At 42.8% G+C, this 26,821-nt stretch overlaps 3 protein-coding genes across 6 annotated transcripts in view; 2 read left to right on the forward strand and 1 right to left on the reverse strand.

Annotated features, from left to right (window-relative positions):
* Positions 1 to 5,086: 5,086 nt before the first annotated feature.
* On the forward strand, positions 5,087 to 18,076 carry DPH7 (diphthamide biosynthesis 7). Its single transcript, XM_060250849.1, is given in 10 exon segments — positions 5,087 to 5,278; positions 5,385 to 5,547; positions 6,371 to 6,501; positions 7,944 to 8,031; positions 8,904 to 8,998; positions 9,787 to 9,953; positions 11,474 to 11,546; positions 11,709 to 11,774; positions 13,601 to 13,773; positions 16,778 to 18,076. Coding segments are annotated over 9 exon segments (1,374 nt in total). The 5' UTR covers positions 5,087 to 5,278; positions 5,385 to 5,406; the 3' UTR covers positions 17,218 to 18,076.
* Positions 18,077 to 19,712: 1,636 nt separating this feature from the next.
* Positions 19,713 to 20,622, reverse strand: MRPL41 (mitochondrial ribosomal protein L41). The gene has a single exon (XM_060250776.1). The coding sequence runs from the start codon at positions 20,304 to 20,306 to the stop codon at positions 19,899 to 19,901; it is 408 nt and encodes a 135-aa protein (XP_060106759.1). The 5' UTR covers positions 20,307 to 20,622; the 3' UTR covers positions 19,713 to 19,898.
* Positions 20,623 to 20,802: 180 nt separating this feature from the next.
* The window catches only part of PNPLA7 (patatin like phospholipase domain containing 7), a 97,337-nt gene continuing 91,318 nt past the window's right edge, over positions 20,803 to 26,821 (forward strand). For all 4 annotated transcript variants that reach the window (XM_060250678.1, XM_060250680.1, XM_060250679.1 and 1 more), the window contains exons 1-4: positions 20,803 to 21,170; positions 25,297 to 25,371; positions 25,779 to 25,866; positions 26,725 to 26,807. In XM_060250678.1, coding sequence (XP_060106661.1) covers positions 21,138 to 21,170; positions 25,297 to 25,371; positions 25,779 to 25,866; positions 26,725 to 26,807 — 279 coding nt within the window. In that variant the 5' untranslated portion in view covers positions 20,803 to 21,137. The remainder of the gene's footprint in view (positions 21,171 to 25,296; positions 25,372 to 25,778; positions 25,867 to 26,724; positions 26,808 to 26,821) is intronic.

A 26,821-nucleotide genomic window follows, 5' to 3' on the forward strand; every position in this document is an offset into this window, starting at 1 on the left:
AATACACCTAGACAGTGGTCTTATTATTTTTCTGGGTGCGACTACTTCCTTTTGGTATGTAATTTAACCATGCTTTCTTTTAAATTAATATTTCCTCCCACCCTCCCATTCTTGTAGATTATGTGAGGACTTGGAGGCTCCTTCAAGTATGCAGGGGCAATCAACTTTTTAAAAAGTAGTGCAGGTTTGGGCACCTACTCAAAATAATTGCCTTACTGCCTTGCAATTAGTGCGTTTGGCTATCTTGGGAGGTTGTGTACCACATGAATAAACCATGATATGATTAAAACCGGACTATATTTGCACGCATCATCTCAACAGGAATATAAATTATTGACATGCTTATGGCCCTTGCTTTTTACCGGAATAACAGTCTCAGACCCTGATTTTTAGAGTCGGAACAGCTTTTTGACTAGTGCGAAGACAGCTGGCTGGGTTTTAATGGTGACATACTAAAATGAATGGCAAGATTGTCCATAGGAAACAATGGGAGAGACTGGATTGCCAGGACGTGGGACTGGATTGCCAGGGGGAAAGGATTGCCTTTTACCCGGCAATCCAGTCCCAGGGGCTGGGAATCTAACTTTTCCCCTGGCAATCCAGTCCTAGAGAGTAGTAATTCACTCAGACACCCTGCAATCCAGTCCGAGGCTGGCATTCTGCCCTGTCTCCTTGCAATCCTGTCCCAGAGGATGGCAACCTACCCTCTTCCCTGGCAATTTAAATCCAGAACACCTGTGCCATTCCCAGAGGCTGGCAATCTGCTCTTCCCTCAGCAATCCCATTCCTGGACACTTGTAGTTTGTGTTGACTTTCCTGGAAAATTCATTCCAGATTTTTATTGCAGCTGTTTTTGTGCTTCAATGTATTTCAATGGAGCCCATGCAAATCAGCTGGCAATCTTGTCTCCCATTATATCCAATGGGCAATTCAGCCTCTCCCATTGTTTCCTATGGGCAATCTTGTCATTCGTTTTAGTACGTACCTTTTGATGGGGAAATGTTAATCCTCGCCTGTCACCTCACCGAGTGCTGTTGGGCTGCTCATGCATCCTAACCCATCTCAGGGTTTATAACGAAGATACATGGAAAAGGCGGAAAAGAGTCCATATCTGATTTATTCAAGATACTCCCAAGTACGTGTGCATGAGACTGTAGCCGTGCTTCTCGGAGTAAGGCCGGGATAAAAAAAATGTCACGGTGATCATGGGAGCTAGAACTGCTGCGAAGGCCTTCTTTCCCCGGTCTAGCCTTGCACATGGGATGGTGGAAAGTAGGGGAACTCCACAATGGCTGCCTTCCTGGCGGCAGGAAGGAAGGAGCCTGAGGGAAGGGCGGGCGGCCTGAGGTCTCCTTAGGCCCGGCCGACAGGGCGGAGGCGCGTCATGGCCCAGCCTCCCTCTCCTTATTCCACTTTTGGTAGCGAAGAGCCAGAGTGGGCTGAGGGCGGTGCGGTTGGTTTCGCCTCCCGCCGTCTCGGCGGTGAAAGCCGCTGCAACGCCTTACGGAGGCAGAGAGAGCGAGATGAGGAGGCCGAACATTGATCCGGTTCCCTAGGTGGGGTAGGCGGGGGCTTCCTTGTGTTAGCGTAGCCCCACGCAACTCGGTTAAGCTGGGAGAGGGTGGTTTCAGACCTATACATTCATATACATATACCTAGAGTGTGCCTTTGAGGTGGGTGTGGGGGGGAGGGTTTAGGGCGGACAGGAGTTTTTCGTCTCTTTCCTAGCCCTCTTTGGGAGATGCCCTGGGGGTGGGGGTGGGGGTGAGGTTGTTTTGTCATGGTGTTTTGCCTAAGCGTGTATTTGCGTGGAGCTGATAGTGGGATTGTGTGTATTAATTGCAGTTCCCCCTTAAACTCACAAGCGGATTGTCCAAAAGTCATTGTGTGCATAGCCTGAAGTTCTTTGTGTTAGAAAGTTTCCGGTAACGGCATGGTGCTAACAGACGTGTTTGTCGGAGCTCCGGCTCTGCAGCATCTGTGCTGGTCTTTTTGGGGGGGTTCTTCAGCTGGTAAGAACTCGGTGGTGCCCCTGTTGGAGGGGCACTCGTGCGGAGGAGTGCTGGGTGCTCTGTGCCAGTTTTTCTGAGCATAGAGCCCGTTCAGCATATTACTTCAAGCCTGGATAGACCAGACGCCTTAATGGCGAATTAGCTGTGACCACCGGAGAAGGGGAGTAGGCGCGACATTTGGAAGACAGAATAAATGGTAAAGAAGGGGGGGGGGAGTATATCTGACCCTAAACTGGAGACATAAACGAAGGAAAGAACTTACTAAGTGTGTTGTTTTGCCCCTACTTTTGAGTGGAATCCGAAGCTGGGGGGAAAGAGACCTGGTTTGGCGAATGCACAAAGGCAGAAAGCGGAGGAGTGGTGGAGGACTACCTTGGCAGCAACGGCAGAGGTTGGGAGTCGTAGGCTGGCTATGATTGTAAAAGTTTGTGAAGAGCACTGAGACAGAGGAGGTGAAGAAGGGGGGAAAAGAGGAAAGAAGCAGGAGATTTCTGACGATTTAAGGGGAGCCTTCATGAACTTCTTTTCCTCTCCCTTTTCCCATATGCTTGTGCATGGCGATTTTCTTAAAGAGACAGGGAGCTAAAGAATGGTGGTTATAATATACAGGGTGGAAAGAAAGTCACCGGACCTTTGAAATGAGTTGAATCTGAAGATGGGAGACTTTTGATGTTAGTATAGAGTTTCCAGGAACGCAAGGGCGGAGAGGCTGGAATTCCGTTGGCAGAGATGTGGAAGAACAGGAATGGATTTACTGAACTGGCTTTTTGAACTGGTAGCAGAAGAGAGGAGCAGAGATTGAGATTAAGAAGAGGAAGAAAAAGGAGAAGAAGAAGAGGAAGACAGAAGGATAAGCGGTTGGGAAACATTAAGGATTCAAAAGAGACAGTTAACAAATAATTAATGGATTGAATAATTAATTATTGTTAATTTGATTACTGCTGATTTTCTGTATGATTTTCTATATGTAATGAGTTAATGTGAATGTTCAGGTGAAGGGTGTTAGGTGGTAAAGAATAGTAATTTAAGGATATAAAAACCAACTGGTATGTGAGAGTGTTAAAGGAGGGTGATGTATGAATTTTGAGTGAAGTAAGGCGAAGTAGTAGTATATGAATTGGAATTGGGGTGTCAGTAAGACCTTGGATAATAGAAAAATGAGTATGACATACAAGTAAGACAAAATAGATAGGTTAGTCCCACTATTGATAACTTTAAAACTGATGGAGATAATGTCCTCACCGGAAGTTATAGAGGAATTGCAGAATTCTATGCAATTGTATTTTATGAATGCATTGAGTCAGGTGCAGGCAAATCTGACAGAACAATTAGATGGAGTAAATAAGAAATTAGATGGCCTGCAAAAGCAATTGACGGAAGTAAAGGAAGAGATTCATGGCTTGACACAATCTGCAAAATATGTGGAAGGAAAGTTGGAAGTAGTGAATGAAAAGTCTGAGGAGATTGAAAAAGTTCAAAAATACGAAGGGGACAGATTAGTGAGAATAGAAACGGTGCAGGTAGTGCATATTTCAGGAATGCAGAATATTCCAGAGGATAGGTATGACCATATAAAGGAGGTGATAGTAGAGATCTTGACACCAGTTCTTGGTATGAAGAAAAAGGAACTGGAGAAAGATATAGAAAATGGCTATAGAGCTTGCCTTATTTATTTCAAGGAACACTGCCTGCTGAGAGAGGTTTATATAAGGTGTACTAGGAGGAAAATGAAGGAATTGGTCTGCCAGCCGATGAGAGACAAATCATTAAAGTTTTATCGTTGGCATATTACACCAATAAAACTGAAGAAAGTGTATTCCGAAATTGCTGGTTGCTTTGTTGCAGGGAAACAAATTGATACCATGCAATTCACAAACAAAGTAAGATGATTTGAAATGCCAATGTTTTTTTTTCTTCTTTTTTGGACCACAGTGTAGAAGAAAGTTTTCTTTTTCGTTAGTTCTAGACTTAGCTGAGGTAGATACTCTGATGGAGATACTAAGAGACGAAATTAAATAGATAGAAGGAAAACGGAACTTATTGTATGAAAGTGTATTCCAAACTTGCTGGGGTTTTTTTTTTGTTGTTGCAGGGAATTAAATTGATACTGTGTAATTTATAAATAAAGTAAGATGACTTGAAATGCCAAATGTTCTTTTGGATCACAGTGTAGAAGAAAGAAAGTATTTTGCTTGGTTCTAGACTGAGCTGAGGTAGATACTCTGATGGAAATATTAAGAGAAGAAATTAACAAATAGACAAATAGAAGGGAAATGGAACTTATTGTATGAATGGTTATGGGGGAAAGATAATAATATAGTGTAAAAAGGGGTTAACTGTAGAATGTATGATTTGGTTTAGGTTAGAACAAAGGATTTGTATTCTAATGATATAAGTATATAATGCATCCTGCGGTCTACATCCCTAAGTTTATGTTTTGTGTATGTGTGTGTGTGTGTATGTATATATATATATATATATATATATATATATATATATATATATATATATATATATATATATATATATATATATATATTGTTATTGTTGTTGTTAAATGTAATAAAAAGTTAAAAAACTAAAAAAAAAAAGTTCTTTGTGTTAGAGAAGTGCTTGGGTTGGGGGTGGGGAGGAGTTTCTTATTCCCCAAGATGGACTGTGGTTGGGTATTGGTAAGGTCAGGGGAAGGCTTTAGAATTCTCAGAGAAAAAGCGAGAAAGGGACGTTTATTTCTAATACATGTGTGATTTTGGTTGACGGTTGGAGTGTTAAAGAAGAAAACCTTTAAAGCTCCTATAATTGGCCACTGGAGAAGTATGGAGTATATGTTAGGGTAAGGGGAATGTGAGTTTGGAAAATAGACTACTCTGTGAGTGGCTCAGCTGTTAGTGTAAGTAGAGGGTTTAGAGGAGGAATGCTTGTTTAAACTGCACTCTGCTCTGGGCATAGATTTTAGACGGTATGACAGGGCTATGAGATGAGCCATTTACAGATGTTTCTTCTGTTACAGTGAGGGCAGAGGTGTGCTTGGGAGGGGGTTCTTAAACTGTGTGTGTGGGGGTAGCTGTTATTGGGGAGGGGATCTGAAAGTAGGAACTTTGAACTGCACGTTCCCTGTTAAAGGGCATCTTGAGAGTTGAGAATTGGACTGTAAACATGTGACAAGATTATGTGTTAAGAAAGGATTTGAATCCACACTGGTGACTGTGAAGTTGAAGCTACACATTTGTAGCTGTGCCAGATTAGTTAATGCAACATAGAAGGAGGTACTTAATAATCCTTAGGGATTGGATTTGGCTGCTTGGCCTTGAATGCTGTGCAGAATTTCAAACTCACTGATTTGTTTTCTCAGCCTCCCTTCTTTCCTTCCAGACAAGGATGAGTGTTCTCTGACATGGCTTTGCAGTGCAAGATACAAACATTGCAAGTGGTGGACACTGAATATAGTGCAGATGCTGTGGAGTGGTGCCCTGTAGAAGGCTGGCACAACATCCTGGCATGTGGCACCTACCAGCTGAAGAAACCTGATAGCATGGTGAGTGTAACAGCCTCTGGAAGGCAACAATCTATGATGATTTTAAGACAGCACTGGATTCAAGTTAAGAGACTGTTTTTTAGGATTAGTGTTTTGGTGCTTTGGTTGTAACTTTTTGAATATTGAGTTGGATTTATTCTGTATTTCGTTCTTTCCCCTTTATCTCCATCCAAAATCTGGGACATTAGGTTCAGAGTTAGATGTAAAATGAAGTAAGGTGTAGGCCTCATAGTACAAAGTCTGTAATTCACAACTTTGCCTGGACAAAAAATTAGTTGCCCTCAGGCAAAATGTTGTTCTCTCTGCTTCTGCACTTCCACCTCCATCTCTGTAATAAATAGGGTGTAAATGGTGAGTAGAAGAACTGACCTACTTTGCCACAGGTATTGTAAGAACTATTGAGTTAATGCATGAGAAGTATATTGAACAACCATACTGATACAAACAGTTTTGTTTGTTTTGCTGGATTGGTGCATTTTTTTGATGATTGGCAATACTTCACTTGAAAGTGAACTGTTCTTTTGCTAAAGAATAAGCCAGCTGAATGATACTGGGGGCACATTGTAGCATTGTGAACCCTGGTTCTCTGTCTTTGATTCATTAAAAGGTAGAAGGTTCCTCTTGCAGCTCTTAACAAGTTTGAAGAGGATTGCAATGACCTGTCCCCCAACTGGGGATGTGACTGTGGTCTTTGTCCTCAAGGTTTGATTTATCTGAGAATCTCTGATCTCCTGTATCTGTGAGGCAGTTTTCTGATTCAAAGATAGTAAGTTGATGGACAGGAAATGCTAAAAGCAAGTTTCTGTTCTACTTCTTTTTACAGAGCACTGATGAGAGCAATGAGCCCCATGTCCGGCTGGGCCGACTCTACCTGTATTACTTTGAAGAACAGATTTTTGCACCACTGACTGAGGTCCAGAGGCTAGAAACAGCTGCTGTGCTGGATATTAAATGGTAGTCGTATAGGTCCATATGAGAGATTTTGATATCTCTTGCATATCATTAAGTTATTAGTATCTAATTATTATTTTGTTGGGACGAGGGTGGAAATATTCCACAGTGGACAGTTGGAATCCAATAGCATCTTTAAGACCAACAAAGTTTTATTGAGAATGTAAGCTTTCGTGTGCTAGAAGCACACTTCATCAGACAATGAAATGGGGGTACAGTTAGCAGTGTTACATATAGCTTGTTGGTAGTGTTAAGCATTAAAAATGGTACAAAGTTAGAATCCAATGGCAAAATAGTGAAATTAACAAACTGAAAGAATAAGTTTGGTCTGGATAGCACAAATCAAATTGAGAACATCTTTTTCAGGTGAGAGAAAAATGTTCTCACAGTTTGACCCATGCTTGAGGAGAAATAGAGCAATGAACAGACTCTGCATTTACTTCCATTCTCGCCATCATTCTCCAAATCTGACATGTTTATTACCTTCTGCTGTTTTGCCACATAGCTTATACTATCTAGACCAAACCCTACCCACAAGTTATGTAGCACTTCTAACTGTACCCTATTTCATTTATGAAGTGTGCTTCTAGCACATGAAAGCTTACATTCTTGATAAAACTTTGTCTTAAAGGTGCCCCTGGACTCCAACTTTATTCTGTTGCTTCAGAGCAACATGGCTGCCCACCTGGATCTATCCACAGCAGATATGTATATGTTTTTTTCCAACCTGAACCCTGAAGATGTTGCTTTATACATCTCTGATGGGAGCCACTTTTGGATCAGGGTTCACCTATTCAGTTTGGTGTAGTGGTTAAGCATGCAGACTCTTATCTGGGAGAACTGGGTTTGATTCCCCACTCTTCCACTTGCACCTGCTGGAATGGCCTTGGGTTAGCCATAGCTCTCACAGGAGTTGTCCTTGAAAGAGCAGCTGTTTGTAAGAGCTCTCTCAGCCCCACCTACCTCATGGGGTGTCTGTTGTGGGAGGGAAGGTAAAGGAGATTGTGACTGCTCTGAGACTCTGAGATTCAGAGCATAGGGTGGGATATAAATCCAGTATCATCATCTTCTATAGCTATTGTGTGACCTTGGGCAAAGAACCCTGCTTCTGCTTCAATCTGAAAAACTGATACAGCTGCCATCTCATAGCATTGTTGTGAAGCTAAACATGATAGGCTATGCAAATTGAATTGCCTGTTTCTAATTTGAATCTTCATTGCTATTTACTAAATAGTACTGCTGGATACAAGGTTTTCTAGTGTAGATCAGTGAAATATTTACTGTCTTTAGGACTTGGCATATTTACATACACTGGATCTACAATTGAAATGGTTCAAGTGAATTAAAACAATCCCCTTTTGCATTTCCTTCCTAAAGAAAAGCTTGGTGTGGTAACCATTCAGTTGGACATCCGGTAAAGCTCTTCTTGTGGATTCCTTTTCAAGGTCCCATGTTCCTGTTGCAGAACATCCCTTGCTGGCCATTGCAAATGCTAAAGGAGTAGTAGAGCTTTGCTGCCTGACAGGAAGTGAGGTAGGTGACTAGAGTGTGCGATGGAGTCATTCAAAGCAGCTGCCCTCCCAAGTTGTGCTTTAATGTCTGAGAACAATGTCCTTGACTCAAAGGTTGATTGATGGGAGAAACAATAAGAAAAATGGACTGCATTCAGACATCACAATAAATCATGGTTTAATCCACAGTTTGATCAAATGGCCACAATCCAATAAACTGGGATTTCAATCTAGCGCAGGGGTGGCCAATGGTAGCTCTCCAGATGTTTTTTTTTGCCTACAACTCCCATCAGCCCCAGCCAGCATGGCCAATGACTGGGGCTGATGGGAGTTGTAGGCAAAAAACATCTGGAGAGCTACCATTGGCCATCCCTGATCTAGTGTTTGTAGCTGTTTTTTTTTTAATCTTGTGCTGATTGTGGTTTGTTGTAATGGCATTCACAAACATTTTGAGTAGGGAGGATGTCCTCTCTACCAAGAAGTGGAGTGGAGGTAAGAAGCAGCTAAAGAAGTTTATTTACAAACTGAGGTTTGTTATGCTTTGTAGACTAGCTGGAGTTGGTTGCATAAAGCATCATTTATTTTGTTGTCTGAATGCAACCATAGAAATAAGAACACAGTTAGAGAAAAGATTCTCAGAAAATTCTTATGTAATAACGGCAGAATTTAAGGTGGAGCATGTGAGTTCCTAACCCTAAGTCTGGGGAAAACACCCTGTCCCTGTTTCAGGAACAGAGAACACCCTGTCTCCGTTTCTTCCTTGTTTGAAATGTGCTTCTTTCCCTAAAGAAACAGCATTTGCAGAGCTGTTCAGTTGGGTTCTGGAACTAGTGTTGGCTTAAATGCTCTTTTTTTAGGTCTGTTCGACCTTCATCAGCTTCCTTTTCTCTCTAGTAGAAGAGCTGCAGGCTGGAGCCGCTATGCAGCATTGACCTAGGAGATGAATGCCTTGCTTTGTCTCTGGACTGGTCTACGGGACGAAAGCAGGGGTGAGCAGAGACCAAAAAATGGAAAACTTGGTCAGTTGGTGGGGAGAAACTTTCTCTAGCACTGCCCTATTCCATGAGCTGAGGAAATGCAGTTTGTTTCTGTTTGGCCACTTTGGGAAACAGGATACTGGTGTAGAAGGACCTTTAATCTGATCCAGTAGGGGTTTTCTTATAACTTTTTCACCAAGCTGACATTTCTGTTATAGAGTTTTTGCAGTAGACAGGAATGCTTCCTTTGTATCCGCTTTTTCTTTTCATTGCTTATGTGTATGATCGAGCTATACATGTGTTGAATGATGGCAGAAACAGTTAAAAGACTTGCAGCATGTGGTTTGCAGTGTGACTTGGTCATAGTCAGATTTCTAAACAGTGTGTTCTTCCTACCAATAGCAGCTGTAAACATCACATTTGCATTCTACCCTTATTTGAATAAGCTCAGAGAGGCATACCTGGTTCTCCCCATCTTTGTCCTCACAAATACCTTATAAAGTGAGTTAGGCTGTGACTGGCAAAAAGTAACCCTGAGTGTGGATTATTTTTTTTTTTATTTTTTTTAGCTTTAAACATTTGAGTGTGGATTAGAACAGAAGCCTGCCCAGCCTTAGTCTGGTGTGCTGTTATCTGATATATATATATATATTGTTACATCTGGTATGATAAGTTGCTGTATTTCCTGTGCATGGATGGTGCGAAAGATTGTAAAATGGGCAGTCTTAATCATACTAGTGGAAGCTTTCCCATCTGAGGACCACCAATTTATCCTTGTGGTTTTGTACTTCTTGTTAAAGGGGATGCCCCTTGCAGTTGGTCAGCAGTGATTCCAAAGGGAGATTGAGCTTGCTGTCTGTCGATGAATCGTCTCCTTCTGTGCACATCCTGGAACAGTGGAAGGCACATGACTTTGAGGCCTGGATTGCTGCATTTGACTACTGGAACACACACGTTATCTACTCAGGTCAGTGAATCACAGGACTTTGCTTTTGTAGTAAATATTGGAGACTTTCCCTTCTCACTTGCAGTAACTGTCAAGTAGGACTACCGCCAGCATAGCTTGAACATATGGCTAACTGCATTTACACCACTGAGCATAGACTATGGCATCTTGGCGAAGTGCCCAAGAGGTCTAGGGTGTATTGATACAAGCTGTCACTCTTTTATAGTAAGCCACCTTGAAAGGCAGGAAGAGTGAGATGGTCAGCCTCAACTCCACCCCACCCCTTGCTATTTTTAGAAAGTATTTTTCTAATCTTCATGCTGATATAGAAGCACATCTATAATCAAGCAAGAGTTAAATGTCACCATAGGAAAAGATGTTTTATTTTACTTTAGTGCCTTTTTTTAACCTTCAAAACTTTGTGTTTTAAAGACATTTTATACTGTTTTATTGATGTTAAATTGTTATTTATATGGATTCTATATAATGTGATCCGCCCTGAGCCCGCTTGCAGGGAGAGCAGAATATAAACAAAAAGTAAAATAATAATAAATTTTTGATATCATTGCTTTACTGTGGGCTTCAAACAGCTACTTTTGGTTGCCACAGGAGTAGCCATGGGGGCACCTAAAATAAATTAATTGAGATTATAATGAGTGAGAGGGGGAATGTTAGCCTTAATATCAGCATTAGCCACCACTCCATTCATCTCTTTCCTTAGACTTGGGGTGGGGAGAGACAAACTTCATCGCCATAAGACAAGCTCTGGACAAATGATACCTGCACTCTGCCCAATATTTGTGCTTTATATTTTGATTTTGGAAATTGATATAGAGCAGAGTTTCAAATTGCTTGGGACATATTGCTGGAAAAATTTGACACTTAATTCCTCTCTGAAAGTTTGTTGTTTTGAATGGGAGCTGATTTTCTTGGGCAGTTTTGCAAGCACTGGCAGCAAGGATTTGCATTGCCAATTGCTTGCTGCCCTCCAGATTACTCTCTGTGAAACTGCCTTTGAAGACTGCTCAGAAATTTGTTGTTGGACCATAAGGTAGTAGAGAAGCTGCTGATCAGAGGAGGCTATTGGAAATTCATCTCACCAGTTCAGAAAGAACTTCATAGGCTTCCAATTTTTTACTGGCCACAATTGAAATTCTTGCTTTTTTAAAGTCTTGAACTGTCTAGGACCAGGATACCTGAAGGGTCACCTGCCCAGTTGCTAAGATTCTCAGTGAAGGTGCTGTTCATTATGTCCCCACTACCTGTGGGAAAGGGGGACTACTAGGACAGGGCTTTTTCCGTAGTGGTATTCTGTTGATAGAGGTTTCCCCTGTATCAGGTTGCTTGACATCTAGGTGTCTCTCCCCTTACAAACACCTCTGTTTTCTATGTTGTATTGTTTGCAAATTGTTACTGTGTGGTGCGTTAGTGATTTCTATATAGTAGATGCTCTTTATTCCATGTGTACTGCAAAGAAAGGACATCCTAGATGCAATCATTAATAGCTGAAAAGTGCAGCATTAGCAGTCTTTTTTTTCCAGGTGGAGATGATTCCAAACTAAGGGTCTGGGATGTCCGTGGCAGTCCAAAGGCTCCTGTTTTCACAAGTGAGAGGTAAGCAGCAGCTGTTTGGATGAAGGTCCATTGTAAAAGTTGCCATGTTCTCAGTGGCGGAAGATGATTAGACACTGAATGAATTTCCGTCAGTGGGACCCGGTGATATTCACACTCTTAACAGCCTTTGTGGCCCCAATATGGGCTTCCATTGCATTGCAGGCACTCAATGGGGGTATGCAGTATTCAGTGCCATCCACTCCGGGAGAATCTGCTGGCCACAGGAAGGTGAGCTTCTCTGTCATACTGTCTGTTATACTCATTCTGACCTAGTGATGGAGATATGGATAGGGCACAGGTGTTGAACTCATTTGTTACAAGGGCTGGATCTGAAATAAACGTCACTTTGTAGGGCTGGGTCAAAACGTAATGTCAGGTACTGGAGATATAAACTTCATGAAGGAAAGTATCTGGTAAGCTCTGAGTTGGTGTCCTTACCATGAGGCCCCCTGGGCTGGGGGCTGCAGAAGAAAACTCACATGGTTGGATTGGAGAGCCAATGATGCAGCACTGGGCAGTTGACCCCATGCTGCCTGTGGGGGAGGCAGACCCTTTCCCCAGCCCACTCCTGCCCAGAATGGTGTGACCCTGGATCCCAGGGGAAATACACAAAGCAACTGGGTGTTGCAAACTCCCCCTATCCTGAGTCACTGGGGAAGGGGACTGGGAAGATGAGCTATAACCTCTTTCACCTATGGAAGTGGAGGCAGGTTGTAGCTTAGAATTGAGGCCAAATACATGGTGGCTCTGAGGCTGAACAAAGTCAAGGCCAGAGGTGACCACTGCTCAGCCCAGTACCCAGAATTTTTTTGTTACAGTGGCACCAAGGGGGCAGCTTAGTACAGTGGAACTGACTACATCACAGGGTTGTTGTTGTTATGGAAATGAAAAGCTTAATTTTTTTCAGAATTGGGGTGGGGGATGCGATGTGGGCAACGAGTGTGGAGAGCAAGAAGCCCTGCTGCCTTCTCTGCAAGCCAGCATCTGATTGATCCCCAGTAAATAAAAGCAAAGGTGGGGGCAGGAGAGAAAAGAAATCCTTTCACATTAAAGCCAGGAGATCAAGGTTGCCTTTCAAAACCTCACCCACATTGCAGACACCTCAACTGGCTTGTGCAATTCACCAGCCAGTCACCCTGGCAGGAAGGCTTTTTCCTTTGGGGACTGAAGTGACCTGAAGTGGCTGGTTGTGGGAGCTGAAGGGGCACGCACAGTGATGGCAGCTGCTCATTGGATGCAAAGAACTGTTTTCTTCGGCAGGGATGGTTTGTGTTTGCCTCTGTGTGTATGTGTGAGCGTGCACATGGAGAGGTTTCTATCCCTCCCTCTCTTATATCTCTGCATCCAGCCCCATGTTGCCTGTTGATTGCCTTCTGGCAAGCCGGATGAGTGCTTCAGTGGGAAGAGGGGGAGGCATGACTGTTTGGGGAGGGTGTGGGTGTGGGTCTGCCGCTGCCACCTCTGGCTTATTGGATGAATACAGAGGTGCTAGCCACTAGCAGGCATTGGCAGAGGATTGTCTGTGTCCCTTCCCACATGCAAATGCAGGCTCTGTGGCCATCTGGAACAGCATCCCCAGAGCTACAGACCAAATGGAGAAGTGTGCAGTGTTGCCTTGGAACCCTGAGGTGGCATGATTGTGGCTGCAGTGGCCCCTGACCTACCAGTGAGGCTGCCACTGAAGAGAAGAGGTTCTGCTTGACTGCTGCAGATGAGGTTGTTCTACTGCACTGAAATCACAATTCAAGTGGCTCTGTCCATTTCCCCCCCGCCCAAGAGTTCCTGCTGGATAAGAGCCCTGGATGGACCAATTCCAGCCCACAGGCCATATGTTTGACACCTCTAGGATAGGGCATTGGTTGCTTGTGCACATTTGGGATAGCAGCCTGTAGTTATCTCAAGGATGGAACATTGGTCATGGCACAAGAAAAGCAAGAAAAAAGTTCTAGCTAGGCTACACCTTAATGAGTGGCCTTGAATATTGAAAGATTCAAATAGAAATTGTATACTTTCTGAGAAACCACATATCTGAAACCTGTTGGGTGTTCTTCCAGCTATGATGAACACGTTCTCCTGTGGGACACCCGAAATATGAAACAATCATTGACAGACACCCATGTGCAGGGTGGAGTGTGGCGGCTGAAATGGCATCCAACAAGGGAGCACTTACTGCTGGCAGCCTGTATGCACAATGGCTTCAAAATCCTCAATTGCCAAGGTGCTATGGGTGAGTGAAGTTTTTTTGAGCAACTGTGAAGGGATCAAGAGTACCTCTGAGGAGCTGGTCCCTGGAGCCACTTGCCTGTATTACAGCTATCCTCAACTGGTACAACAATGCATATGAAACTTATGCATCTTGTGACTGTGGGGGGGAAAGGGGTTTGAACATGGCAGCCTGTTAGTACTAAGGAGCAAGTACTAACAATTATCTGAATAGCAAAAACAGAAATTTTGGGAACAATTGAAATATATGCAATACCTGCCATATCAAACCTAAACTAATTTTACTGCTTTAACAACAAACTGCATCATTTATAATTTGGCATATAAAATTGCAATATTTGGTATATTTATGGAATTTGAAAGTTATAAATTTTGCTGTCTGGTTAGAAAGAGTTAAACTGGTTAAAGTTTCTCCATGAGACTTTCAGTTATCTTGAGGCATTGGTGCAGATTCTGCACCTCCTCTTTCTGATCTTTTTTTTCTCTGTCCTGCAAAGCAGGACCCATAAGCTATCCTCAGTTATCCTGAGGCATTGGTGCAGATTCTGCACCTCCTCCTTCTGATCTTTTTTCTCTGTCCTGCAAGGTACTTTTTACCCAGTTCGTGGTTACTAAATGTGTTGCAGTAGTTTGAAGGAGAGATGAAAAGGACAACCACATCAGGTTAAAAGTACAACAGAACGTGTGCAGTTGTTGAGAAGCAATGAAAGCCCTGCATGCTACCCTTGTGAAGATCAGTTATCCTTCTAGGTGCCGAAATACAGGGCTTTTTTGAGCAGGAACACAGTTCTGGCTGAATTGGTGTCAAGAGGTGTGGCCTAATATGCAAATGAGTTCCTGCTGGGCTTTTCTGCAAAAAAAAGCCCTGCCAAAATGCGTCATGTATTTAAGAGCTGTATATGTCTACAGCCTGCTTACCTTGTCTTTAGAAGCATTTCACTCATACTGAAAGATAAAATATTTCATAGGGTTTTTTTAGTACTACCCCAAATTTTTAATTTTTCCATCAGAAAAATTGAAAAAGGCCTTGGAAAAAAACCTGTTTTGTCCCCAAATTTTTCTGGGTTTTTTTCTAGACCTTCGTACCTCTAGTTTTAACTGGACATACATGCACACATAATGCAATTTGTCTGCCTGGGAAACAGACGGATAGACTGGTATAAAGTGTGGATTCGATTGTCATAGGTGGCTCATTTACAACATGGTACAGGCAGCTGGGGTTTGTGATCTATCTAGACAGGAGTTGGAGGGTCAGCTGACCGGCTTGTACTGCTGCTTGCAAAACTCCATTGAGATACCAGGGGCTCACTTCTGGAATACTGGTAACATATGTGGATGTCACACTTGCCAAAAAATCCTCAAGCATGCTGGCTCTGACAGGGACCTAGTTTTTATTACTGTAGTACTCACATTTGGCCTGTTAATTTCCCCTGAGATGACTTGAAAGAGATAAGAACATAAGAGAAGCCATGTTGGATCAGGCCAGTGGCCCATCCAGTCCAACACTTTGTGTCATACAGTGGCCAAAAAAACCAGGTGCCATCAGGAGGTCTGTCAGTGGGGTCAGGACACTGGAAGCCCTCCCACTGTTGCCCCCCCCCCAAGCATACAGAGCACCAGTGCCCCAGAGAGTTCCAACAATACGCTGTGGCTAATAGCCACTGATGGACCTCTGCTCCATGTTTATCCAATCTGCTATTGAAGCTTAAGAACATAAGAGAAGCCATGTTGGATCAGGCCAACGGCCCATCCAGTCCAACACTCTGTGTCACACAGTGGCAAAAATTTTTATATATACACACACACTGTGGCTAATAGCCACTGATGGACCTGTGCTTCATATTTTTATCTAAACCCCTCTTGAAGGTGGCTATACTTGTGGCTGCCACCACCTCCTTTGGCAGTGAATTCCACATGTTAATCACCCTTTGGGTGAAGAAGTACTTCCTTTTATCCATTTTAACCTGTCTGCTCAGCAATTTCATCGAATGCCCACGAGTTCTTGTATTGTGAGAAAGGGAGAAAAGTACTTCTTTCTCTACTTTCTCCATCCCATGCATTATCTTGTAAACCTCTATCATGTCACCCCGCAGTCGATGTTTCTCCAAGCTAAAGAGTCCCAAGTGTTTCAACCTTTCTTCATAGGGAAAGTGCTCCAGCCCTTTAATCATTCTAGTTGCCCTTTTCTGGACTTTCTCCAATGCTATAATATCCTTTTTGAGGTGCAGCGACCAGAACTAAACACAGTACTCCAAATGAGACCGCACCATCGATTTATACAGGGGCATTATGATACTGGCTGATTTGTTTTCAATTCCCTTCCTAATAATTCCCAGCATGGCGTTGGCCTTTTTTATTGCAAACGCACAGTGTCTTAACATTTTCAGTGAGTTATCTACCACGACCCCAAGATCTCTCTCTTGGTCAGTCTCTGCCAGTTCACACCCCATCAACTTGTATTTGTAGCTGGGATTCTTGGCCCCAATGTGCATTACTTTGCACTTGGCCACATTGAACCGCATTTGCCACGCTGACGCCCACTCACCCAGCCTCAACAGATCCCTTTGGAGCTTTCTATGCTTGTAGCTGCCACCACCTCCTGTGGCAGTGAATTCCACATGTTAACCACCCTTTGGGTGAAGAAGCATTTCCTTTTATCCGTTCTAACTTGACTTGTGCATACAGCTGTACAGAAATAATTGGGCACAGCATTATTTGTGTTCTTACTTGGAGAGATTATAGTATAGCTGTTAATCTGCTCGTCTCTTCCCATCTATTATTATTATCTAAATATTATCTATTATCTAAAAGGAACAGTAGTTTAAATCCTGTTAAAGCAGCTGTGTGGGAAAAAGATATTTGCTATAGTACTTAGGCTAGGCTGTAAACTGCTTTCAGCACTATAGAAAACTGCGATGTTTTAGCGATTGTTGTTCTTTAAAGCAAATATGAATGCCCCACTGAGTCTTAATTTGTTTTACAAGCTGTTGTTCTTTTTAATTCCTTAGCAGAGAACAAAGAAAGATGCCCTGTTCTTTCATCCTATGTCTTGCATAATTCCTTGGCTTATGGAGCTGATTGGTCAAGGCTTACCCTGAACGATCCCTTGGTATGGTCTACGGAGGTGCCGGTGGTTCATGTAGATGAAGGAGCGAGAAGAGTGGATCTTGAAGTCCAGAACCTGAAGATAGTTTATGAATCTCCCACTGCCACCTTTGATGTGTTCTTAGATGAGGATCAAACCCCTACCTTGCCTCCCCAAATAGAAGGAAGCCTTGACTTTCAAGGACCAGGTCCTGGTGGGAATGGTTCAAATACCAAAGTATACAACAAAACTGAACTGTCCAAAGCCCAAAGAGAAACCAGCCTCCTGGCAACATGTTCCTTCTATGACAATGTCCTACATGTTTGGAAATGGGAAGCTAGCCAGACTATCTCTTCCGTCTAGATATCGTTATCAACATTCTGGAGTAAAGTTCTGGCCCATTTTCCTTTCTCCTTAGTGGACCCTTTTAGCACTAGGAGAGAGTAGAGGAAGCTGTTGAGGCAGAACTTCTGTGCTGGACCCATTGTTATTACTATGTATTTTTGTACATCAGGTTTCTAGCTTTATTCCTGGGGTCTTGTGGCTCTGAGAGCTTTGAAAACTCCTTGGATATTTGTTGATCTTTTGGGTTAGTTACATTGGATTAATTCTGTCTCTGCAGTTGGAAGTGTGTCCTTGTAAAGACTAAGGACTTCAAGTATAGCACAAATTAAGATATCTGAGGATTTTTAAAAAATTTTTTGCTAGAAGCACGTTGTATTCATAGCACTTCCTCCATGAGATGGGATAAGGTTCTACTGCTACCTACATCCAGCATCTTAATCCCTTTTAACTTTCATTGTAAAAGAAGCCCGTCTTTGGTATATTGGAAGACTGGGGAGCAGCAAGAGAGACAAGCCTTATTAGCCCCTTTTAGTTGGGGAATTAAGCTTTCCTAGTTTGGCCCATCTCTTCTGTAAACTGGCTCTGGGTTAAGATAGCTACCACCTACTACTATGAAGTTTTAAGTATTGCTTCCATTACAGAATGAAAGAACACCAGCAACAGACACCATTAATAGCAAAGATACTTTCTTGAAACCTAGAAGACGACCATGCAGGTTCCTTAACGCTGCAAGAATCCTTGAAGGGCAAACATTTCTCTTGAAACACTATTCCTACCACCTAGGACACTTATGTACAAATATGCACACTGTGAACAAATCACTTGTTTAAAGTATATATTTTGGACCTTTCTAAAATAAAAACAGCTATGACTTCTATCTATTTACTGTTTTTTTGTGGTATGAGATTTCAGAGAGTGCTTACAGTGTTATTTACTAGTTATATATATTTTCCTTTTCTGAAAGCAGCAGAGGTTCACATTCACTTAGTAAAGCTCAAAAGTTCTTTAAATCATATATATATTGTTATTGTTAAATGTAATAAAAAGTTAAAAACTCAAAAAAACAGTTCTTTAAATTGAGTCTAGCTACTGGATAAGAAAACTTTTGCTGTGTAACAGTGGGATACTTGGCAGGACTGTAACTACTATGGTTGCATCTTCTGAGTCTACATGTAATCCTGCATAGTTTTCCATTTAACTTCCTTATGGTTCTGCCACACATCCAATAGGCTGCTATAAGTTAGCCATAGTAGCTGCACAGGTTTGCTCTGGAATTGGGTAGTAGTAATGGTCTCAAGAATATAATTTTAGATTAATCATAACCAAAGCAGGACCACCCTAAATGTTGTGTAGTGTGCAACCTGCAGTTCTACTAGAAGACTAGCCAGCTGAAAACCAGAATTCAGAAAGCATTCTGCCTGTGAGACAGCCTTAGTTATCTTCCCTTTTTATTTGAAATGCAATCAAAAATTGCAGGATATAATGGCAAGGAAGCAAAGCCTACCTTAAATGCAGATAAGGTGGCACCAACAGACCAGGAAAAAGACTGATGTTGAAGCGGATAGCTAGTTGACAGTGACTCGGTGTGTAGCAGTGATAAGACAAATTCCATTATCGATTATCAGAAAAATCCCCATTGCGGCCAATGCTCCCTCTGAGCTGAGTTAGTGTGAGCTATCTCAGTTTTTTAACCTCTGGCTCACACATTTTTGTCTTAGCTCAGGAAGGATGGCCCCAGAGCAAACTAATTTATGCAGCAGCCAAACCACTTGCTCTCAACTTTAATGCTAGTAGCTCACTAATTAAAATGTTTGCACACAAGACTCCAGTTTAGACGGAGCATTGGCTGTGGCTGTATATTCACTGTACACAGTTCTGGTTATTGCATCCCAAAAGGGAGCAAAAGAGGGCAACCAAAATAAACAAGGGGATGCCCTATAAACAGAGCTAAAAGCATTTGGGGCTTGCTTAGAATAAGGCAAGCTAATAAGTTATGCATGGTTTAATTGTTTTTATGCTTGGACTGATCTTTTAATGCTAGGTTTTATAATATCTAATGGCATTTTTATTATGCTTTACTTTGTAAGTTCCTCAGGCAGACTCTTTGGAGAGGGGGCACAGAAGTGTTCTGCCAACTCCCCTCTGGGACCCTACAATGTAAGTCCTTGATATCTTGGCTAGTCTCCTACAGGAGCATCTTCTTTCTTCCCTTGCACCCGACTGCTGCAGGGCTGCTCCAAAACATCAACTTTACTGCATTTACTTATTTAGGACATTCTCACACTGCCTCTCCAGGAACCTACCCAAGGCAGCTTACAAAATAAAATTTAAATATATTAATTCAATTCCAGCATTAAAAAGCCCTAGCTCAGCATAACACACACAAAACTACAGACAACTTAAAACAAGTTTCCAGGCTAAACATGTTAGTGTTGGTTTTCTTCTCCCCCTACCCTTTCATGAAAATTGCTCTTATGGCAAATTGCCCCCCAAAAAGTCACCCCACATAGAGCCTCGGTTAAGTGAGCTTTTTAATTTTTGCATCAGAGAACGTTCAACGTTTGATAGCTTTGAGTCAATCAGCCAACGAAGGCCCTTTTCCGCTGTCATAGAGCGACAGAAGCCGACTCCTCATCATGGCGGGGGAGAAGAGTTCGTTCTTCCAAACTTGCTGGCCTCAGCCTACGTCTTTCTCCCCCCTATCGCACGAAGTTCTTGGGGAAGAGCTTGAAGAGTTTCCCTTCCTGGCTGGGTTCAAAGCCGTATTTCTCCAGCTTCTCCGCATCGAAGGTGCCTTCGTTGAAGTCCTTCTTGACCTTGGGGGCGACGATCTCTTGAAAGAGGTCGCGGGCGGTGAGGGACGGTTCACTGCCTGCGGGGGCGCGGTAGGAGACGTACGGGCGGAGCTTGAAGCCGGTCAGGTCGGGCACCACTAGCTTGGGCACCATCTCGGGTACCAGCCTGAATTTCCCGCTGCAAGTGAGGTAGCCGGCGTCCTTAGCGCCTCGGCTCTTGTAGAAGGACCGTGGGCCCCGCTTGCTAGTCCAGGGTGCTGTACGGTCAGCGCCACGCACCAGGCCCCGTGTCAATTCGCTCAGAAGCCCCATCGAAAGAAAGGCTATGAAGAGAGAGAAAGCCTCGAGATGGAGTTTCGCGCCGTTCCTACTCTCTTTGACCAATTTTACCTAAGATCAAAAGCCGCTTTCCGTTTCCTCAGGCACCCAGCAGCATCGCTTGTCCTCATTGGCTAGATAGCGCGTAGCTAATCGTCAGCTCCCATATACGGGGGTGGGGGGGAGAATCCTAAAATTCGGTGCTTGGGGCGGGAACTGTTTTTCGTACCAATTAGAATTAAGGTAATCAGAGTGACTGTTTTCCTCAGAGGTGGGTTATGAGCGGGGCTGATCTCAGACGTTGGGTAACGTTCACGCACGTGACACCACGGAACCACCCGCTTTCGGCATCTTTATATTCTGATTGGGTACTTTACTCCCCACCCCTTCTCTTCTCCCACTTGAAAGCTCCATCTTGGTTGGCAGTTTGTTACACACGCGCCTTCTCATTGGTGAAAAAATCCTGGGAAGTAACTAAAGTTTCTGACGTGCTGTATATAGAGGTAGAAAACATCTTGTGCACAATTTAATCTTCCGGGTAGGAATTGAAAGTTGCTCTACTCCTCCGCTCCTTTGCGATAAAAACACTTGTTTTGCCACGATGAAAGGATTCTGTTTGACCCCGAATGTCCGAAGGACACCCCTCCGCGGAAGTGACGATTGCGGAAACTACTGACCAGAGGCCTCCTGACCTTTTCCTAGTGAACTTTCACACCTGACCTCTAGGGCTCGATTCTCAAGGGAGGGAAAGTAACCGTTAGGGAGTCGTGCTGCCTCCACCTTCTTTTCCTTTCTCTGGTCTTGGCAGCCTGAGGTGACAGCACCATGGAGAACGGGCCCTCGTCGTCACTGCTTCAGGTATGTGGTCTCTTTCTCTCATGGGCCTTGTGGACTTTCTGCTTTTTCCACTTCGCTTTCTCATTACAGTAGGATTCTATTCAACACTTTCAGTTTTAAAGTACTTTGCAGACTTTATCTGGCATTCCATGCAACTTCCCTGTGAGGTAGGCTAGTACTGGGCATAGCAAATGGGCAGCCGTGTTATTGTATTGTAGTGAAATAAAACAAAGTCTGCGGAAAGTGAACTGTGACTCCTGAAAAATCATATTTAAGTGGATGTCGCTGGTCTTTAAGTTGCTTTTGGACTTGTTTTATATATTAGGTACTTCACCAGTTCCTTGATCCTAGGATTTGCCGTAGGAATCATGGAAAAGATGACATTCATCATCATTCTGCATGGAGTACATTAGTGAGGTACTTTATGCTAATGAAGCCCTCTTATGGTCTGACCCGTAAAAGAATTTTTCTTCAGTTCTCACAGGGTCTTTCTTACTTTGGAGCTGCTCAAGCAGCAACCTGAACTACACTTGTGATAAGGGGTGGGGGGCAGTGTTCCCTCTAAACTGAGTTAGCGTGTGCTAGCTCAGTTTTTTCGCCTCTGGGTCACACATTTTTGTCTTAGCTCAGAAAAAAAAATTGCCCCAGAGCAAACTAATTTATGCAGTAGCTCCCAACTTTAATGCCAGTAGCTCACAAAGTACAGTTTTTGCTCACAAGTCTCTGCACCTTAGAGTGAGCACTGATGGGGGAACAGAGAGACTTTCATGAGGTCCTTTAATGAGATTGTGGCTGAGATTATATTTGAACCTATGTGTTTCTGGATTACAGCTCATTCTCATAATCACTGTGCTACACTAATTTTGCCAGTGACACATCCCTGCACATGAATCTTTTCTAGCTCCTTTATGACTGCCTTTCCCAGTCTCCTGATTTCTTGGAAGCAGTTTCCCTTTTGGTTGATTATGGAGCCTCTTAGCCTCATCCTATAAGCATGTGAAATGCCTCTGAGTGTGTGTGCAGAGTATTGGTCTCAATCAGCTTTGCCTTAGACCACTGATCTGATCCAGCAGGTCTCTTATGTTCTTAACCACTGAGTCTTGTTGTTCTTTGCTGTGTTTTTCATATACAAGGTGGTTCACATGTTATTTGTAATTTATAAACTGTATATCCAATCCTAGAGCTAGATTCAAGTCCAGTAGCACCTTAGAGACCAGCAAGATTTTCAAGGTATAAGCTTTCAAGAGTCAAAGCTCCCTTTGCCAAATACAAGCAGGAATGGAGATCCCTAAGCCCTTATATCCCAGTCAGAAAATTTTAGGGAAGGGGGGAGTTGCAAATAAGGATGCAAACAGGGCTGGTGTGTGGGAGTAGGCAAAGTAGGCAGTCGCTTAGGGTGCCACCTGGTCTAGGGGCACCACTGGGTGCCCCCTCCCTGACACATGATTTGGGCTTCTGACCACTGTCACCTTGTCCTCTCCCATCACCAAGCTGCCCTCAGCTAAGCCAAACCACCCCCTTCTCCCCGATGTGTAACTTGGTCTCCCACCTCATCCTGTCCTGCCACCCTGCTTCCTAACATGGCCAGCAAGCACTTATTCTCACAATTTTTTTGAAAAATTAAAAATCATTAAATGAAAAATGTGAAAAGTTTCAAGTTTGGCACTCTTCAATTTCCCTATATTTTTTTAATAACGGGGGGGGGGGGGGGTGTGTGCTAGTGGGTGATTCACCTAGAGCACCAGAAAGCCTAGCACTGGCCCTGGATGCAAAGGTACAATGCAAAATGTAATCAGCTTGATTACTGCAAGAGATAAATGCTTAGGTACAGAAAAATAGCATTTGTAGTGAGATAAGAATCATATGTTCCTATTCAGACCCCTGAGCTGAGGCTAGCCTAGTCTCATCAGATCTCAAAAGAAAAGTAGGGGCAGCCCTGATTAGTATTTGGATGGGAGACTACCAAAGAATACCAGGGCATACAGGCAGACAATGGCAAACTGCCTCTGAATCTCTCTTGTCTTAAAAACCCAGCAGGGTCGCCATAACTCACCTGTAACTTGACAGAAACAACAAAAATCAGCCAGGGGTGGGATGGGGGGCTGTTGTACTGAGTTTGTGAATGAACTCAAGTTCAGCAATTTCACATTGTAGTCTCTCCTTGATGTTTCTATGTTTGAGGAATGTACTGGACTGCAGACAAATTTCATTTGTACCCTACCTCTCTCCCCAATGGCAGCTTAAAGCAGTTTACCTTGTTCTCTCTGGTCCATTTTATTTTCACAACAATCTTTGAGGTAGATTAGGCTAAGAGTGTGACTCCAAAGCCCTTGGGATTGCTTACAATCAAATTAATATTTTTGGAACTATGAAAAGTTTAAAAACAATGGGCTGGATTGGATCCGGACAATTTTTCTGCTGATGAAAAAGGGAGGAGAATGTGCCTTTGACCACTAAAAGTGCTGTGCTTTGCTACAGATCACTGACTATCATGAGATTTAAGTGCTGAGTTACTGGTTTTGATGGGCCCGTTAAATAGGTTTTAGCTGAATTGGTGTAATTATTTATTGGATGCCACTTTTATTTAAATCAATAGTTTAGACAAAAAGCAGCTTTATGAGTATTGCATTTAATAAATAGCAAGGTTGTGGTGAGTTAGTTGTGACTAAGGTATGTTGATACTAGTTAGGAGTGACTTAAATCCTATTCTGGTCAATGGAATTCAGCTATGACTTAACTTCACTGGGTTGGGGTGGAGGGGGATGACGTTAAGTACTGAAGTTCTGTAAAACAGTAAACTGCATGTAGGATGCAGCCTTCAATTATTATTAAAATTGCTGTATCTTCTGAGGGTTTTATGGGGACTAAGGACAAAATATACGCTTGGCTTCAGCACCATACTATGCTACCATATGCCCCTTGTTTTGGTTTTGCTGATAGTACAGAATGCTGTGACCCAAATTTCCCTCCCTCTTGTCTTTCCCTTTGAAGTTCAGCCAAGTTTAACTGTAAACTTTCCCAAAAATCTGCTTAGTTCTTTCCTTGCAGGGATGCTGATGTAAAGAGCTGGCTCACTAACTAGCATCTTATGGGCTTGGTTTAATTTGATTTGATTGGCCAGCTGCCAGAGCAGAAAGGGAAGTGTAGGTCTGATGCTACCCCCTACTTAAAAGTAGGTGTTCAAGAGAAGGAAAAGCACTCTGCCTGTGTTCAGAGGATTCACTCACAGGAACTCTTGAAAACTAAAGTTGGTAACTCTGCCTATAAGTGTTGGTTATTAGTGTACCAAGTAAGCAAAAAGTTCTATCCCAAAATGTCTTGGTTGTAATGATTTATTTACACAGTTTTTCAGCATTTATTTTCATTGTGGTGCTTATGTTTCACGTTATGTAAGGCTTTAAAGGTAAAAAACAACACTTTGAATTGCATCCAGAAACCACCTGACAAACTATGTTGCTGTTTTAATACGTAATATTACCCCTATATGATATCTCTATATAATATTATCCCTATGTGAGACTTCAGTGTGCTTTCTCCAGACTGTGTACATTTATATGTATGTATTCTGTGATACTGAATTTTTTATTTCTTACTGTACCTGCTTGACTGCTGTGATGCTGTTTTGTCATATGTGAAAATAAATGAATCTCATTGCTTTTTCTACCCTGTACCAAATTGTTGATTTCTAAAAGTGCTTAACTGTATGATAATAAATGTCCAGATTAATGAACCTAAATGTGAGAGTGCATTCTTTGCGTTGTATGTTTTGTAACTAATGACTCTTTCATAGCACATTGGCCTGGAAATTAAAAACAAAAACAGAACTGACTTCCTGTCCACTGTTTAATTGCTTTAACATAAGTTGAAGTTCCAGGGTTTTTTATCCACCTGTGTGCATTTACCTTTCACTTTGGCTCTTAATCCTGTCTACGCTGTGACTTAAGGTGTGAATTTGTACTGAATTTGTAAGTTAGGCATACCTAAAATCGCTTCTTGGAACTGGTCTATTTCTAGAAGGTGCAGGTAGAGGAGAGACTTTCTTGGCTGGCTTGTTTAGTCCAGAAATGAATCCCACCTCCACCCAGCATGCCATAAAGCACAACAAGCAAGCACCACCAATCTAAGCATCTGAAATTTTTGTCTTTAGGCCGGCTTCTCAACAAGCTCAGACCTAAGAATGCGAGTTCTTCAGTTTGTAGAAGACAGATTGCAGACAACTATGGTAATGTAGCATGTGTGTACAATTAATATCAGTCCAGGCACTTCTGAAAGGAAGAGCGCCCTGACTGAACTGATCTTGCCCTGAACTTTGTTCCAAAAGCCAAGGCTTCAGGTTTCTCATGTATGGCTTCCAGAGTCATTGCTGATGCTGTGTTAAGGTGGTGATGCTTGTCTCTGGTACTGTTTATAGAGGGGTCTTTTGGGGAGTGGGTTTGTATATCAGGCTTACAGATGGGGGGTTCATACATATTAGACTTTAGCAATCAAATGGGGTAGCGTTCTTTCAAACCAAGTGTGGTATGGTGGTGGAAAGCACATGTGTTGAGTATTTCCATCAGGCTTGACCTAAGAGATTGGGGGGAATGCTGTTTTTAAGACTCATGCCTCTTGTTTGACTACTTCTCACAGCTAACTGGAATAATCATTGGAGCAGCAGTAGCCTTGACTCTTATTGGGATTGTCGTGTGTCTTGTTTACAGGAAGGTCAAACAGTCGAGTAAGTGTGACTGTCATGCTTAATTGTTTCTAGGCAGAAGTCTTGCAATAGGAGTTTGGTTGGGGGAGGCTGTAAAATCAATGTGGGTAGTGGCATGTGGATTCCAAATGCTTACTTGTTAAGTTGGTGGGGTAAAGCCCAGTTTCTCCCTCTCTGTTGGAGATTTTAATGCCCCCTGTAGCCATGTAACAATTTTCTTTTCAGAATATGTAAAAATAAGAGGAATGGGGAAAAATGAGGTCCTGTCTGCAGCTTCAATGTAACTAACCTTTCACAGACATCAGACTAGTTCTTTTATCTTCCCAACTCTTTCCTTGCCGGGTAACTGTGCTGTTTTTGTCCTGAAAAAGTGGAATGTATACCAGAAGAAAAAGGAAAACTTGGGTGGGGAGGTGGAGAGGAGGAACATTTGGATTCTGGAGACTCTTACTTTGTGACATCCCAGTGTATTTTGTCCACAAACACTCCAGAAAGGAAGTCCACACTAGAGGTTGCATGCTAGTATCTCCGAGATCAAAGCTGGATGTTGTTTTCACAGTACCACCCTCTGTAGGAGCCAATGGCATTGGTATCTGTCCTTGTCATTTTTCTAACTAGTGGGTGAGAGAGTGACTTACCCAAATGCATATAAGGATTTGAACCCTTCTAGTTCAAATCTAGCACTCTAGCAACTCCTCTGCTCTGGATTCTGTAGTCTTGAAACCTAAATTTGTATTTGATTCCCTACACCAAATGGAGAGCTTGGGCAGGGTGCATGAGCATGCAGTTTCTTGCTTTGCACCCATCTTAGCAGCAATGAGTGCCCACGTAGTGGGCAAGTCTGGAAGGTTCTTTAAAAATCAGGCATATCTCTTTCAGAGCAACCTCAGCCACAAGTGCCTCAGTACCGATTTCGCAAGAGAGACAAAGTAATGTTCTACGGCCGCAAGATCATGCGGAAGGTAAGAATCTGTAA

This window comes from Heteronotia binoei, chromosome 12 (genome assembly GCF_032191835.1).
Source record: "Heteronotia binoei isolate CCM8104 ecotype False Entrance Well chromosome 12, APGP_CSIRO_Hbin_v1, whole genome shotgun sequence".
In the NCBI taxonomy this organism is placed as follows: Eukaryota; Metazoa; Chordata; class Lepidosauria; order Squamata; family Gekkonidae; genus Heteronotia; species Heteronotia binoei.